A 15,632-nucleotide genomic window follows, 5' to 3' on the forward strand; every position below is an offset into this window, starting at 1 on the left:
GTGCTGCTATTGTGTTCGAGTCATACACATGCAGATCAGCGGCCAATGGGGCCAGGATGGGGCCAGGCAGCTGACAGTACATACACCGCCCCACAATGCAAGCATTTGTAAGTACCAAAACTTGACAGCACTTACATTTAGGCACAGTGAATGACTCGATTGCATAAATAACACATTAGGCAGTATTCATTTAACCAGTTTATTCATTTTTGTTCCATTCAGTAAAAAATCACAATCACATTAGTTAGAATTAAAATTAATGCCTTTTTTTATGATGACATTTCTAAAGTGAAACCTTTAGAATTCATTTCTTGTCATATATATTACTAAAGTTAAACCTTTAGAGAATAAGACAATTCTGGAAAGTGGAAAGAAGCACATTGCCGACAGTAAGGTACGTTATACTGTGCGGCAATTACGTTTTTTTTTTTTTTAAAATGTCCCTGATGTTAAGTCCATTTTTCTGAAAAACGTCGCTACGACGCACCACCGCGTCCTCTCGTGTCTTGATGCGAAGTTTGCGCTGTGAAACACAAACTCGCTTTCTCCTTCCTCTCCAAACCTCATCCGCACAAAGAATGAGGGCCGCTGGGTCGCTCTCGTGGCATGCCCGGCCTCGTTCACATAAAGAAGGAGGACCATCTTGGCATGGACGGGACGAGAAGCGACGGAACCGTGAGGCGAAAGGCCACTTCTGGCCTGCATGCCCCGCGCTGCCTGGACTGCATTAAAGCCTCTTCAGAAGCATCCAGGGATGTGAAGATACATCATCATCATCCTTTATTCAAAGGATGCATGTATTTCCATTAAGGGTTAACAGCCTCTCGTGTGAGAAGAGTCCCATCAGCAGATCAGCGAGCTGGCAGACTGATCTCTGGAAGCCAGTCGTTGGAGCGGCGGCTTTCCTCACAGAACATGTGCAGCTTCTCCAGAGCTGGATCTTCCCACGAACCGTCAGCTGGACTCTGTGGAAATACAATAAAAATGATGATGAGAAACTCTGTTCGGTTGTTCAATACGTTAAAATGTGTTGTCAAATGTTCTGATTGCCGCTGTAGACATATTGCTTTAGCAGGTACAGCATGACTTACCGTGATAAGGAGGCAGTGACAGTCCTCAGTTTGATCTTTAGCGCCGACAATTTCACCCAGACGCTGCACGTCGTCCACTCTCACGATGCTGATGTCGTTATCGAAGCAGAAAGCCTGGATGAGAGTGAAGTGGATTTGGAGCGCGATGTCGCACTCGAACTCTTCATCCATAGCCAGAACGCAGAAGGACACGCTGTCCGGATCACTGCAGAAATAAAAAGAAAACAGTGCATGAGTAAAATTGCATGCATCACATGTATGACTCAATCAACCTCAGTAAGGTACGTTAGTGATTCTAAAAGCAAGTGCGCGGACCGGATACTTACACATTCATCAATTTAGCAGATTCATACACGCCGATGGTGAGGCACTCGTTCGTTTTGGCAGACACCAAAAGCTCCTCTAGTGCATTACCGGTGCCCTGAGCTCTCTCGCAGGGTTTCTGGATGGCAACTTCCTCAAAAGTCATGATGTTGGAGTTAAGAGTCGTTCCGAGACGTGCACGGTAGAGATGTAGAGATCAGGATAGTCCGAAAAAGACTGGTGCTGAATCAGAGCCAGGCGTCGGCTTTTATACTCTTGGGCTCGTGGTGCGCATGAAAGGCGCTCATTCTGATTGGACCATGCTGCATTGGTATGCTAATACTATTGTCACACTCCGGCTCGTGGCAGATTTACAGAGATCCCTGGCCTTTTTGTGCTCTGGACTGCATGGTTCTTTAAAACATTTTTGCATTAGAGGAGCAAAAAATCAGAATCTTCTTTAGATATGGAAATACATGTCGAATGCATGGTTCATGAGAATTAGAGCAACACTTTATTTGAATGTTGCGAATTTGTTTAAAAGTGATTTAGAACTTTTAAACTAATACAACTTTATAATCAGTCTCTGTCATAGGATATACAATTTATAAAGGTCTAAGTAAGCTAATGGAAGATAAATAATGACACTTCTAAAATTGAGAAACTTTTTCATTTATAACAAAAAAAGGCTTAAATATGAACCTAGTAAAGTTTTATGAGTAAAAATGAAAAAGTATGTTTCTAAAATTCAGTAGGTTTATCACAGCTGCTGCACATAAAAAAGAAAGTGTGCATATGAACCCCTCCCCGTGCAAAAGGACAGGTGGAGTGTGGCCATCTGTAGATATTCTGAAACGGCCCTATTGTCAGTTCAGAAACTTCTATTATTGGACGCCTATACACATGCAAATGAGTAACGCGTGCCATGACGCCCTGCCATGCAATCTGCCTGGCTCTGTGGCCCCGAGTCACGTGACACACAGAAGCTTTGCACACTGGGATCACTTTGCAAATGCATCTGGAAAAAAAAAAATGTACACAGGATGCACTTTTTATATTCAGCATATTCGGAAGAGCACAAACTTTTTGGAGGGTTTCACTTCGCAGTACTCTAACAATACTAGCTTAAACATGTTTTGTAATGAAATGTGTTGCATTTGCAAATCAACAATATTAAGCATACAAAACAACGTTTAGGTTATAGGACCATTTCTGCTCAAATAATGCATCGGTGTAATAGCATTAAAGATCGCACACAAAAATCTAATGCAAAACAAAACAGGACCGCAAATAGAAATGTCGTGTTTGAGAGAACTGAGAGCAGATTGACTCTGACAGATTCAAGCCTATTGTTACTGTGCAGAACAGGAGCAGATGGAGGGGCCTCACTGGGATACACCCTCTCCACTCACTCTTTACCTCTCACCCTGCAGCACCTAACGCTATTGTTGATCTACAACACAAAAGTATTTATAATAAAGCAGAACAAGTTTGTATTGAAATTTTCTGTTGAATTTTTCCATCGAAAAAAGAAGTGCTAGAAAACATAAAGAACAAAAAATGAACAAAATGTCATTGTTTTTATCACTATATGATAGAAAACGTTTTATGAATTTATGGGAAGTTAATACCTATTTATATAAAAAATGTTTGTATAAATCCCTTCAGCAATCTGCAACGTAATCTATAGGTTAGTTCACTTGAATGACCATTTTACGTGCCTGTTTGTAAAGAATAAGTATTTGACAACTTTACTTATGTAAAATAAAGGCATATATAGGCCACTGGAGTATCGCAGAAATCGGAATAAAACGCACTCGTGCGATCTGCATGGACGTGAACCGCAGAGTTGACCTCAACAGAGGCGCGTGCAGTTCGTCTGCCTCTCTGTATTGTGTGCGCGTCACATCTGCAGCCCGTCCGTCTCGCGCTGCTGCGCTGCATGCGTGCTCGCGAGTGACAGGTGGTCCTGTGAACAATTACTTTTAGTACCCTCCCTATACTCTACTCAACACACACACACACACACACACACACACACACACACACACACACACACACACACACACACGCACACACACAAAGAGTTGTAGATTAACCCTCATAAATTGGGCTCTTTTTAATGGGCTGCTCTGCTTCTTATTGTCCTAAACGCAACAGCAGGCGCGTGCTACTGTCAGACAGGAAGAGGGACGAGCTGCCTTACAAAAGAACACCTTTTCAACTGATCACTCTGTATTCTGCTAATATTACCACTACTATATCTTATACTAAGTTTTAATTAGTGGAATACTAAGTTGTATCAAAGCTTCAACAAATCAAACTTGTGTTGACTTTATGAAGAAGTTAAAGAATGAAAATCCATTATATTACCTCTGTTATAATACTATATATCTATTCACTGTTTCTGTATTGTCTTGGAATAAAAAAAAATCCTTCGTGATTAAATTTTATGATCTCTCTTGTCTTATTTTCAGAGACGTAACATGCATTTCCTTTTCCAATTAACATATTTTATAGCTATCTCTGTGAAACATCGAGCTGTTTATATATGACTATTTATATAAAAGTTGTCATTTTCTTCTTGGTCTTCTTCTTCTTCTTCTTCTTCTTCTTCTTCTTCTTCTTCTTCTTCTTCTTCCTCTTTTTCTTCTTCTAATGCATCTCCACCAAATCACTGCATATGCAACAAACTGCTGATTAAACAACACATAAAGTATCGAGCACGAGCATAATGGCTATAGTTTAGACATTATTGATCCCTCAATCCCACACGAGCAGATGTGCTTTATCTCTGCTAGAGAGAGAAAGAGAGCGAGAGCGAGCGAGCGAGAGAGAGAGAGAGAGAGAGAGAGATGGGGAGAGAGAGAGAGAGATGGGGAGGGGGTCGTCTTAATATGCCACGCGTCCAAAAGTCGGGCCACCTTTGCGTATGCAAAACAGCCGCGCGTGTCTGCTGTTATCAGCTCCAATCACATGATATTACCCCTGATTTCAATTCCAATGTGCATAAGATCAGTTCTAATCACACTTTTTATATATCTATCTATATTTTTTCGGAGGGTCGTGGCTTTGTTGGCATGACAGTCACCCAAAATAAAAGATGGGATATGAAAATGTAAAATGTAAAACATTTCTTCTTAAGCATGTTTTTTTTTTGCAGTTGTTTTTAAAGCCCAGTAAAATGCCTGCAAATGAAAATATAAGAAATAATTTTTCTTACTATTAGTTGTTCTATTAATTCACATGAAACGACAAAATGGGTACAGTACTCTACTTTTTTCTTTCCATACTGACAGGTTTACACACTGAAGCACTATTTTAAACTGCAAGCAAGTACATTTGTTTTAATAATAGTTTTCGAAAACTTGAAATGTTTTTACATTATCGTATTACTGAATTGTTGTTGGGGCATCTGAACTTTTTTTTTTTTTTTTTATTAAATCTTTGTAATCTTCGACATGAAAATATCTAAAATCTATTGTAATCTGTGCAAACTTCTGTGCATCTTGCAATGCACGTGCCTATTTGTCTACAGTCAACAAAAGCCTTCTATTAAAATTGATGCGAATTAAAAGTCAGCAGCTTGCAAAATTGACCTTTTCCCATTATTAATTCTTTGATACGTCGTGCATGTCTATAGGCACGCGCCTCCAAGGGCTCGTCCCTTTATTGTCCGGCCTCAGCCAATCAGATTGCAGGCGCGTGCCGGGATCCGAGTATAAATATGAGACGCGTGTCACCAAAATATCATTCCAAACTGTGCAAGCGTGTTGGAAGGATACTTTATACCACTTTTACAAATACAAAAACCCAACCCAAGATGGTTAATGAAAGCAAATCACTGGCTGAGGCTCTGAAGTCCGCTGAGGCTGAGGGTCACGTCACCCTAGGTGTCTACGAGTGCGCTAAAATCATGAATGAGTGAGTATTCCTGATACATGGTCAGAATTGAACATTATTCTTAACGCTATGTGAATTTAAGCTCATGCACTGTTTTCTTTTTATTTCTGCAGTGATCCGGACAGCGTGTCCTTCTGCGTTCTGGCTATGGATGAAGAGTTCGAGTGCGACATCGCGCTCCAAATCCACTTCACTCTCATCCAGGCTTTCTGCTTCGATAACGACATCAGCATCGTGAGAGTGGACGACGTGCAGCGTCTGGGTGAAATTGTCGGCGCTAAAGATCAAACTGAGGACTGTCACTGCCTCCTTATCACGGTAAGTCATGCTGTACCTGCTAAAGCAATATGTCTACAGCGGCAATCAGAACATTTGACAACACATTTTAACGTATTGAACAACCGAACAGAGTTTCTCATCATCATTTTTATTGTATTTCCACAGAGTCCAGCTGACGGTTCGTGGGAAGATCCAGCTCTGGAGAAGCTGCACATGTTCTGTGAGGAAAGCCGCCGCTCCAACGACTGGCTTCCAGAGATCAGTCTGCCAACTCGCTGATCTGCTGATGGGACTCTTCTCACACGAGAGGCTGTTAACCCTTAATGGAAATACATGCATCCTTTGAATAAAGGATGATGATGTATCTTCACATCCCTGGATGCTTCTGAAGAGGCTTTAATGCAGTCCAGGCAGCGCGGGGCATGCAGGCCCGAAGTGGCCTTTCGCCTCACGGTTCCGTCGCTTCTCGTCCCGTCCATGCCAAGATGGTCCTCCTTCTTTATGTGAACGAGGCCGGGCATGCCACGAGAGCGACCCAGCGGCCCTCATTCTTTGTGCGGATGAGGTTTGGAGAGGAAGGAGAAAGCGAGTTTGTGTTTCACAGCGCAAACTTCGCATCAAGACACGAGAGGACGCGGTGGTGCGTCGTAGCGACGTTTTTCAGAAAAATGGACTTAACATCAGGGACATTTTTTTAAAAAAAAAAAACGTAATTGCCGCACAGTATAACGTACCTTACTGTCGGCAATGTGCTTCTTTCCACTTTCCAGAATTGTCTTATTCTCTAAAGGTTTAACTTTAGTAATATATATATGACAAGAAATAAAGTCTAAAGGTTTCACTTTAGAAAAAAAAAAAAAAATACAACAATAGCTAAACGAGTTAGAGAAAATGCATTTCTGTAAAGTTTTCACTTAACTGTTATACAAAAAAAATGAATAAAGAATAGTACATACTCTGGTTTCATTTGTATATATTTTGTCATGCACATTCTGGGAATTTTATTTGAAGTCTAGATCTCTCAGTTGATCAGACAGAATAAGACTGAATAAGTCAAGTTATCTTAAATGTTAAAAATAAAAAAATGTGATTACATGGCACTATCATTAGCCAATTGATACTGTGTTTACATTAATATTCTACCTGTGCACCAAATATGTCCATTTCCATTTGACAGATGACATGATTTTTCCAAACTATAGTTTTCCCAAATGCTTAAAAAAGACGCTGAGATTTTGTCAACTAACAAATGTAAGTGCAGCATATTCAGAAGAGTTGAAAAGCTGAATGCAGCACTTGGATTAAACACTAATAAGGAGAAGTGTTACAAACTTTGCAATCAGTAAAGCAACAAATGAATGGTGTAATAGCATAAGTAGACACATGAGAAGAGAACACACTAAGATACAGTATAAAGTGAGCATGTCTGGAAAGACCTAAGTTTCCACACAGTGAAATGGAGAAAGTCAAGGTTGTTGCAGAGTTCAAAATCTGTATCTTTAGGAGTTCTTTAACTTTGTGAGAGAAAATTGTTATGAACACTAACTATTAACAGTTCAGATGTATGCACATCTAGAAAATACAGATGTAGAACCCAGTTTGGTTAGCATGGTTTTAAGTAAAATGATAAGAAAGACTCGTAAAAGGAGTGAGTGGCAGTGACTGGTTCTGTGTGAAGTGCTATACAGAAGGCCCATTAAAAGCATTTTACACCCATAGTTTGTTTATTTTATCATTAAAAACCTCTTAAGTTTAATTTAAATGATGCTTATTCTAGATGCTGGCATCAAACTACTGCCCTGTACCTTTTTTTAAAAAAAGTGAGAAACAGAGGCTGGAGTAAAGGTTTATGTTTCACTCACATCTTACACTGTAACCAAAAGGTCAAACGTATACTTTAATGTAATGAAAAACAAAAGGTCATGAGATCAAGAAACAGACTGGATGAGGAAAAAATAAAAGAGACAGCAATAACAAACATAGGTGGAACTGGATAAATAAGCATCAAGCTCATCACTGTGTTAACCAGACTTAAGACTTTGCAAAGAACCAAATTAATTGAAGATATTTAACTGGTGCAGTTGAGTGCAAACTGATAATTGCAAATGAGTCAGTTATTTTAAAACAATTCCATTAGTTGAATATTGTGAGCTAATTTGCATATATTCTCTAAATTGTTCCACATTCTTTTTTTTTTTTTTTTTATTAATGTATTTGATGAAATTCATTCATTAATTCATTCATTTACTCATTTATTCATTCAGCTGAACTTTGCAAGATGATTCGCATATATACTACAGTCTGTTGTTGTGTGTTAATTATTTAGTATCATTCATCTGAGCTGTTTGTTTGAATGATGAGTTCTGTGTTCGATATAGTATAGGTGAATTAGTATATTAGTGAAGGTGATCAGTTGTCAGAATAAATGGAAATGAATCTTGTTAATAAAGCAGAAACACAGACATACTTACATTAATGCAGGAATTCCTCCTGTTCTTAATCCACATTTGAAATGTAATATTACTATGTTAATGATATTAATATAAAAACAAATTGATTAAACAGGCACAATAGTAAGGCAAAGAAGAAAAATCATGGGTCATATTGCATAATTTGTCTGTTCTAATATGAGTCGTTTGGAAGCTAAAAGATCAGTGAGCTGACAATGAAAACTTCTATTTCTATTGTGTCAGTTCATGTGATGAGGCTCTGGAATCAAGCATGGCCTTTAAACTTGATAGCTTTATAAATAGGCTAGATTTTATGTGTCAGGCCTAGAAATGTTCTGCTCAATTTTAGATTTTTCATGAGTAATTCACAGAAAGCAGATTCTTTAGTTACGGTTAGGATCATTTAGGTCAAAGTGGATTGTGGGTCAAAATTGTTCCAAATCTGAGTAGCCAAAATGGCCCAAATACAATCAATCATCCCAGCAAGCACTGACTGACCAAAGACGTCCATCAATAACTTAAACTGAAGCAGGAAAGGATCTAGATCAAGTTTTGATTGCATTCTTAAACATGTGTTTTTTGAAATTCTAATTTCGGGTGTCCTATGTTTTCATCTTTTTGTGAATTTCAAAATTTAAAGATTGGGTCTGGACAAAATGACATTAATGTAAAACATGAATTTTAAAGATGGAGTGCTCAGTGTTTATGCATGGGTCGCTTTCATTTTAGCCAAAAGCAGACTGTAAATTCCATATCGTATCAGGCCTGAGATGCAGCCTCATACAAGGAGAAGCACTGGGCCCATATAAAATTGGTCATTGGTAGTGGATTTTTAGGACTTGTCCCTGAAATAGGTCCATACATCAATTTCCCTGCAAACATTTGCACTAAATCTAATGATTAACTAGAGAAAATAAAACCTAAAAAGTTACAAAAGTTAGGAGCAAAAAATTTCTTTTACAATCCAAAATTTCTGTTAAAACATAAATGTGCAATTATGCGATAAACAAACAAATTTTACTTTTATATTAACACTTAAAAATAAAACGGTCTATATGAGTCAATAAAATAAGCTAAATTATCAGTGATGTGGATTTCACTTTTGTGGAATAATAACCCTGTATCTGATTGCCCTGTATGACTAAAGGCCTTTCTCCTCTGACTCAGATGGAAACAGCTTGTGATTGGCTGAGAAAGTGCCATCTGGTTGATGAACAGCAAATCCCCCATGGTTTCAAATGTCTGATCCTAGAGTAGGATGAGAAAAGACAAGAAAAACAACAACATGCACCATAAGAAGATGGCACACGTTGCACTTTATGTGGCTAGGACTTAAGTCCTTAGCTCTGTAGCTTAGTCCTGGAGAAATTTTGTTTCATTTCACTGTGTACTGCATCAGCTATACTGTATATGGATAAAATGACAATAAAAGCTTCTTGACTTGACTTGAAGAAACAATAAATGGAGGACACACTCCTGGAGCCACTTAGTGTTTAATATTTAGTATAGATTAACATAACTTATACAATTAACTTATACAATTATACTTAAACAATTAACTGCATAAATATTGAAGAATCTTTACCACAGAAAAATGGTTACTAGTTTAATGCTTGTAATATTAATCAAAATGTGTAAAGAAAGTAAAGAAACAAATGTGGTCTGACTATTATGTTGTTAAACTTTTAATATATTTTTTGCTCCAGCATGCCACCTTACATTTTCCATCCAGCTGCAGCCTGATTGGTTAATTTGAGGAGAATGCTTAGCTCATCTTCCTGTATCTTTGGGTTCAACCAGGAGTATTTAGATTCTACTAGGAAACCCTTGTGATAAAGGAAACATTCAATTGAAGTTTTTATATAGAAAAGAGCCCTTAGAAGCCACAGAAGGCCTTAGAAGCCCTTTTATGTCATCAGCACAACAGCAACTACCTTAATATCTATGATGTTCATCAAATACACATATTATTTGTCTCCTTGTAAGCTATACTGTTGGCACCCATGCACCATGTTGTGGGAGTAAACAGCTGAACTCTGAATGCATCTGAATGACCTCTGGATTTCTCCAAACACCCAAAAGGTTTAAAATATAGAACTAATCAAATGAGCCAGTGCAGAACAAAGCAGTAGCATGTAGGCAGCCTTTATTGTCAACGAGCGTCTGCTGACTGAAAAATTGCAGCCGGGCCCCCAAACATTGGACTCCTCAATCTACCCAGCAACTAGGCCACAAAACCTGCTCCATCTGCTGCCGTGCATAATGAGTTGGAGCTTTAGGTACAAGCAAGCAAGGGGGTAGGAGGAGGGGAAGAGGAAAGGGATGACCCTGTGCCTGGCACAAGCCTTCTCCTTTTAAGCTACATTCCCTCGGGGGACCTGCTGCTGCGTCCCCTGTAATCATGGAGCACTCTCTAAAAAGACCTCCTGTCAGGCATACTGGGTGTTCTTCTAGTGGTTTAGGGAGCAAGGGAAGGAGGGTTCACACATGCTGCTGAGATGAGGCCTGCTGTCATATAGGCACTGATTGATATAAACCTTAGGGAGGGACCTTGACTAGGATGAGGGTCTGCTTTTGCCACTGCTTTCAGCTGTCCTGGGGCTTGAAAGAAGGCTATAGCTGCAATGTCACAATATTTCATTCCATATATGCCTTGGCCCCTCTTTTGGTCTCCAGTTTTACAAGGGTCTTTGCTACCACATGACTGTCAAGTGCTTTCTCCAGATCCCTGTTGACCCATCCAGAGTAAAACAACTAATAAACCAGGGTGGGGATGTCCCTTGAGCCAGAGCAGATGGTGGTGAAGGGTGAAGGGTGATGGAGAGGACAGGGACACAGGTCACAAGGGACACAGACATCGGTATTCCATGTTTTCTTAACAGATACCTTATCAGATACAAGCTCTGTTTTGGTGGAAAGTGAGTTGCCTCGCTTTAATTGTGATGCAAATGAAACCAAATCATGATGACTGTGAGTAGTTTTTTAGGTGCTTATAATCATACATGGAGAAAGAGTACTGGAGGGGAACTTGACTATTCTTAGTGTAAATGGAATGCAGCATATTTCTGGAAAAACATCAGCAGCAATTCATTTCCAAAAGCCAACCCCTTCTCTTGTCAACTTTTATCGATGGCGCCTGCTGCCATCCCTCCATGGTAATATGTAGAACTTTCTTAATTGGCCAGTTGCTGTCCCCCATCCTGCCATGGCGGCCTGGCAGATTATGGTCTGTAGATTGAGGGGCTCCAGTCTGCACGCTATGGTAATCACTCATTATGTGGGCCAGCTGTCTCTTTGTGTGTAGTCAGAGGGTCAGGCCTCCTGCCTAATGCTGGCCTGCTCGTCTCTGCTCCAGTGTGGGCCTCTCCTCCTCCACATCACCTGCTCTAATGTCCATCTGCGAGTGGAGATCAGCCTGATAGAGTTTGGCCGTAGCTGATTACTGTCTTACACTGCCCACAAGTACTGATTCACACAAGGGTTCAAATTGTGGTAAAAAAATGTAGTTTATTGTGGCAACCACTAAAATGTTTAAAGTATCATGGACTGAAAATTCCTGAACCAAAAATTTTGTTCTTTGTGGAAACAAAATGGTATCACTCTAAGGCACTGTTTTAGACAGTTTCTTCTCAGTTTCTTCTTTATGCAAAGGAAAAGGTAGATTGTCTGTGCCCTAAAAAAAGTCTTGCGAAAAAAGGGTTCTCTAATGGTATTTTTTTAGATAGTTAGAAATTCTTAGCTTCCTAAATGGATTCTACTGGAAAGATCTTACAACCACCAAGCATTGATAAAATGTCGAACCAATACTGTAGCCATATTTTGGTTTATATGTAAATATTTCTAGAACTGTAACATTCTTATAATTGTCATTTGTTAGCTAAGATAAAACAAAAGGATGCAAACACAGTATCTAATCTCCATCCTTGAAGGAGAAGTAAAATGATTATTACTATTTTTACATGAATATTATCTCTGCTGAATAAACACAACTAAACTCTGAACGGGGCAGGTAGCAGGTGTGAGGCATTCCAGTGAGCATTTTGTGGGTGATTACTTGCACATGCAGGTGGAGGAGTAGATAAGATTTCAGACTGAACTTTCATGCTGAAACTCAGAGATCAAAGGTGTGTAGTGCTGACACATGCTGCCAACTGTTGCCAAAATACAGATAGATATTGCTATGACTCTGGGGATCAGCTGTCCATCTGAGAGGCCTAGAGAGGCTGTGGTTATGGTTTGAGGCAGTGTTTGTAGAGGGGTGGGGTAGTCTGTAAGGAGACAGTCTGTAGTGGCCAGCTGTGCTGTGGTTGGCCCTCAGGCTTGCATAGGAGCCATATCAGATGCCCCCCTTCTTCCCTCCACTCCTGTTTCTAGTAAGCACACAAAGGCTGTAGCTGCTTCAAAAAAGGGCTCGGGTAAAGGGAGGCGGGGCACTTGCACACAAAAGTGCACCGAGCCCCCTCGTCAAAAGGAAAAAGAAAGGAAAAAACTGCCCTCTTTTGTCAGAGGCCTGAAAGAACGGCATGGCACAGTGGCAGCTGTTGCGCCTGCACAGGACATTTGAGACGCTCCCTTTCACAAATACAAAGTCTGGAGTGTGGAAAGAGGGGATGGTGCACTGGGGATTTGTGTACAAAGCAAAAGGCACACTTTGCAGATACAAGCACCTTGTAGTAGTAGAAGGCAAAGCTGGTTGATATAGGGGGTAGCTAGGACTGCTATTGGAATAGAGAGAAAGAAAAAACTTTCAAAGATGACAGCCATTAATGTGAGTATATCCATCACCTTACAAAAGAGTCCCGCAGGGCAGCCATATGGAGGGAGACACTTTGCCTATTGTCTAGAGATCGCAGGCAGCTCTTTCACTATGTCTTAACCAAGCATCAGGAATTCAGGAGCACATTCACCATTGAGATATTTATGAGTTTATGTTACTTAAGTGAAGCCAATGAAGGAAATCTGCAACACAACAGCAGCTGTAACTGTTAAGGTATAAGTTAAAGGCAGAGATGTAGGGCATTGTGGGGAATAATACATGATTGTTTTTTTTTTTCAAATGTCTTCCAGCTGTGGTTTTAATCCAGTCTCCTTTTTTTTCAGTGTGAAGCATGCTTCAGATTAAATAGAGGGAAAAAAATCACTTAATTCAACTGATCAATTACACAAACCAACAATCAAGCCAAAGAAAAACTCATTGAGATTGTATGACAAAGGAGATAGATGAACAGTACTTTAGAGACTTATAAAAGGCACTTTTGTAAGTCACTTTCGATAAGGGAGTTTGCCAAATGACAAACGTAAAAGGAAATGTATTTTGTTGCATTAATTGAGTTGAACATATATACACACATTCTACCACATGTTATGTGTCTTGACATGAGCATAGCATGAAATCGGATAGGAGGTGCTGTTGGTAAGTCTTATGATCAGGAGGATCAGTGAAGGATTATACATCACAATATATTTGTAGCAGGTGCATTCGAGTTTGAAAAAAAGCCACTAGGACTTGGCCCAGTGTGTTTACTTTGGTTAGGGTGCTGTTCATTCAGGGACCTCTAGTGGACACTCTGTAGCATGACAAGAAGAAATCTTTTTATTTATTTTTTTCCACACGCAGGAAGCCTGATTTAAATCGTGAAACTCTACCTTCTGCAGAACACCAAGGTTAGGAACATGTGTCCTAGATTAATTATCTGTTTTAAGCATACAAAAGCTCATAGCCTCACGTCGTGTAATGCTAGGCTATGCTACACATTTTAACGACTGATCCGTTGAATGACAATTTCTTCAAACAGAGGTTAATAAAATACTCTTATATCTTATATCGTTTATGAGAGACATGTATTATTTATTATTTAAAAAAATTAAGAAAACGTTAAAACTAAAACAGAATAATTTTATCGAAAATTAAATTAGATTTTCAATGAAATTATAGTTAGAGGGTGAGTGTTTTACCCATAATGCAATGCGAGCAACTGTAACGCAGGGGGCACACCGTTAGTGGCCATCAAATGCCTTAGGATTTCAATTATAAAAAATTATATGTAGTTAAAATGGATATATTCAAAGGATATTCAAATGGATATGTCCGCTGCGACCTTTCTGACACACTGCATTCTATATTCTTGTTTATTCACGAATCAATTATTACAATAAAATCTACAGTTTGAAACCTGAGTTGTGGCGCCATCTAGTGGTTGTGTCGCAAAATGTATTGTAGTAAATTGCATTCACGCGCTTTCACCTCCTAGGAAGTTAAACAAAAACTTATTTAACCAGGGAACTAAATATCATATTCTAAACATATGAGTCACTCATTGTGATACGTAAGAAAAAGAAATGTTTTCCATGACAGTTGGCTCATTCTAGAGTTTGCACCTGGTGAAGCTCCATTTTAAGATGAGCCCAGTCCAGATCAAGAATCCTGTAAAAGCACTGATTAAAAGCATCAGGATTATTATTAGAAGCATAAATGTTGTGGTTGAAAACAGAATATTTTAGGAAGGGGACTGAACTTGAAGGTACATGAAGATTTCTTTTGAAATTTGGATAGACAAGATAATAACAATCAGAATGTAATAATACAATAAATACAATTACCTCAAGAATAGTGCATTGTGATTTCCATTACTGTAAATAACTAATTATAGGAAGTGTTACAACTTAATCAGGCGATAATCTAATGTGCTAATTTTTATTTTATTTTATTTTATTTTACATTGCATTATGCTCTACAACCTCTAAAATGGCTCTGGATAGGGAATCATATTTGTTAAAAATTTAGTTTTTTTGTCCTCTAACTCATCTCGCAGTTTTCAAACAATGGAACAATTCCGAAAAACTTTGTCTTCTTTTATACAGATGTTTTGATCGGATGTATGATTTTCACACAGCAACTCTTTTTCTCACAAGGAATAAATGCCATAAATCTGTGGGCAAAAGTTTGCACACCTCTCATATTTTCTGGACACAAATACACTAGCAACACCATAGTAGCTACCTGGGATGCCATAGCAACACCTAGTAACCTATCGATTAGGCTATGCAATCACTCAACATTAGAAAATGTCTTTTCCTATTTATTAACTTTACTTAATATTGCTTATGTTTTTGTTAAATTACCACAATGTCATGAAGCTACTGAAATATTGATGTAAAAACTACCCTGTGGCAGAGAATGAAAATGATAATGTTCTATAAAACACCATCCAACAGAACTGGAGGATGAACTCAAGACTTTTTACACTTTCTTCAAAGCTGCAGCTAACAGCTCTAATAGCGAATGTATTGCTCACTGGCTATTTTCAAGACCTACTTATTCAGGAAACACTTCAATTAGCACTTCTTTCCCTATCTTTTGCATTTATTAAAAAAACTTTTTCATTGTAACTTTGAACAATGTTTTAAACTCGTGGTATCTTAAGTAACTTAGTGAACCAGCATTAATGTATCCAATGATAGAGATTTAAGCACTTATGTACGTCGCTCTGGATAAGGGCGTATGCCAAATTCTGTAAATGTAAATGTATTGCTAACAGTGCTAATGCGAGTGTGTCTGACTTTTAGAGTGTGGAGCAGGGCATAAGGTAGACTATTAGGCGAGTGA

At 38.9% G+C, this 15,632-nt stretch overlaps 2 protein-coding genes across 2 annotated transcripts; one reads left to right on the top strand and one right to left on the bottom strand.

The window, feature by feature from the left end:
• Window positions 1-234: 234 nt before the first annotated feature.
• On the bottom strand, window positions 235-1,617 carry LOC132859778 (growth arrest and DNA damage-inducible protein GADD45 gamma-like). Its single transcript, XM_060890723.1, has 3 exons — window positions 1,418-1,617; window positions 1,092-1,296; window positions 235-965 (listed from the first exon to the last, which is right to left on the bottom strand). The coding sequence occupies exons 1-3, from the start codon at window positions 1,558-1,560 to the stop codon at window positions 852-854; spliced, it is 462 nt and encodes a 153-aa protein (XP_060746706.1). The 5' UTR covers window positions 1,561-1,617; the 3' UTR covers window positions 235-851.
• A 3,549-nt stretch (window positions 1,618-5,166) lies between these two features.
• LOC132859780 (growth arrest and DNA damage-inducible protein GADD45 gamma-like) lies at window positions 5,167-5,855 on the top strand. Its single transcript, XM_060890724.1, has 3 exons — window positions 5,167-5,318; window positions 5,411-5,615; window positions 5,742-5,855. Exons 1-3 carry the CDS (start codon window positions 5,218-5,220, stop codon window positions 5,853-5,855), a joined length of 420 nt encoding a protein of 139 aa, XP_060746707.1. The 5' UTR covers window positions 5,167-5,217.
• The last annotated feature ends 9,777 nt before the right edge of the window (window positions 5,856-15,632 follow it).

This window comes from Tachysurus vachellii, chromosome 17, assembly GCF_030014155.1.
Source record: "Tachysurus vachellii isolate PV-2020 chromosome 17, HZAU_Pvac_v1, whole genome shotgun sequence".
Lineage (NCBI taxonomy): Eukaryota > Metazoa > Chordata > Actinopteri > Siluriformes > Bagridae > Tachysurus > Tachysurus vachellii.

Coding starts and splice junctions, on each gene's coding strand:
- LOC132859780 (XM_060890724.1), top strand. CDS start 5,218: ATGGTTAATGAAAGCAAATCACTGGCTGAGGCTCTGAAGTCCGCTGAG. Junction 5,319..5,410: donor TGCGCTAAAATCATGAATGA/GTGAGTATTCCT, acceptor TTATTTCTGCAG/TGATCCGGACAGCGTGTCCT. Junction 5,616..5,741: donor GTCACTGCCTCCTTATCACG/GTAAGTCATGCT, acceptor GTATTTCCACAG/AGTCCAGCTGACGGTTCGTG.
- LOC132859778 (XM_060890723.1), bottom strand. CDS start 1,560: ATGACTTTTGAGGAAGTTGCCATCCAGAAACCCTGCGAGAGAGCTCAG. Junction 1,297..1,417: donor TCTGCTAAATTGATGAATGT/GTAAGTATCCGG, acceptor TTATTTCTGCAG/TGATCCGGACAGCGTGTCCT. Junction 966..1,091: donor GTCACTGCCTCCTTATCACG/GTAAGTCATGCT, acceptor GTATTTCCACAG/AGTCCAGCTGACGGTTCGTG.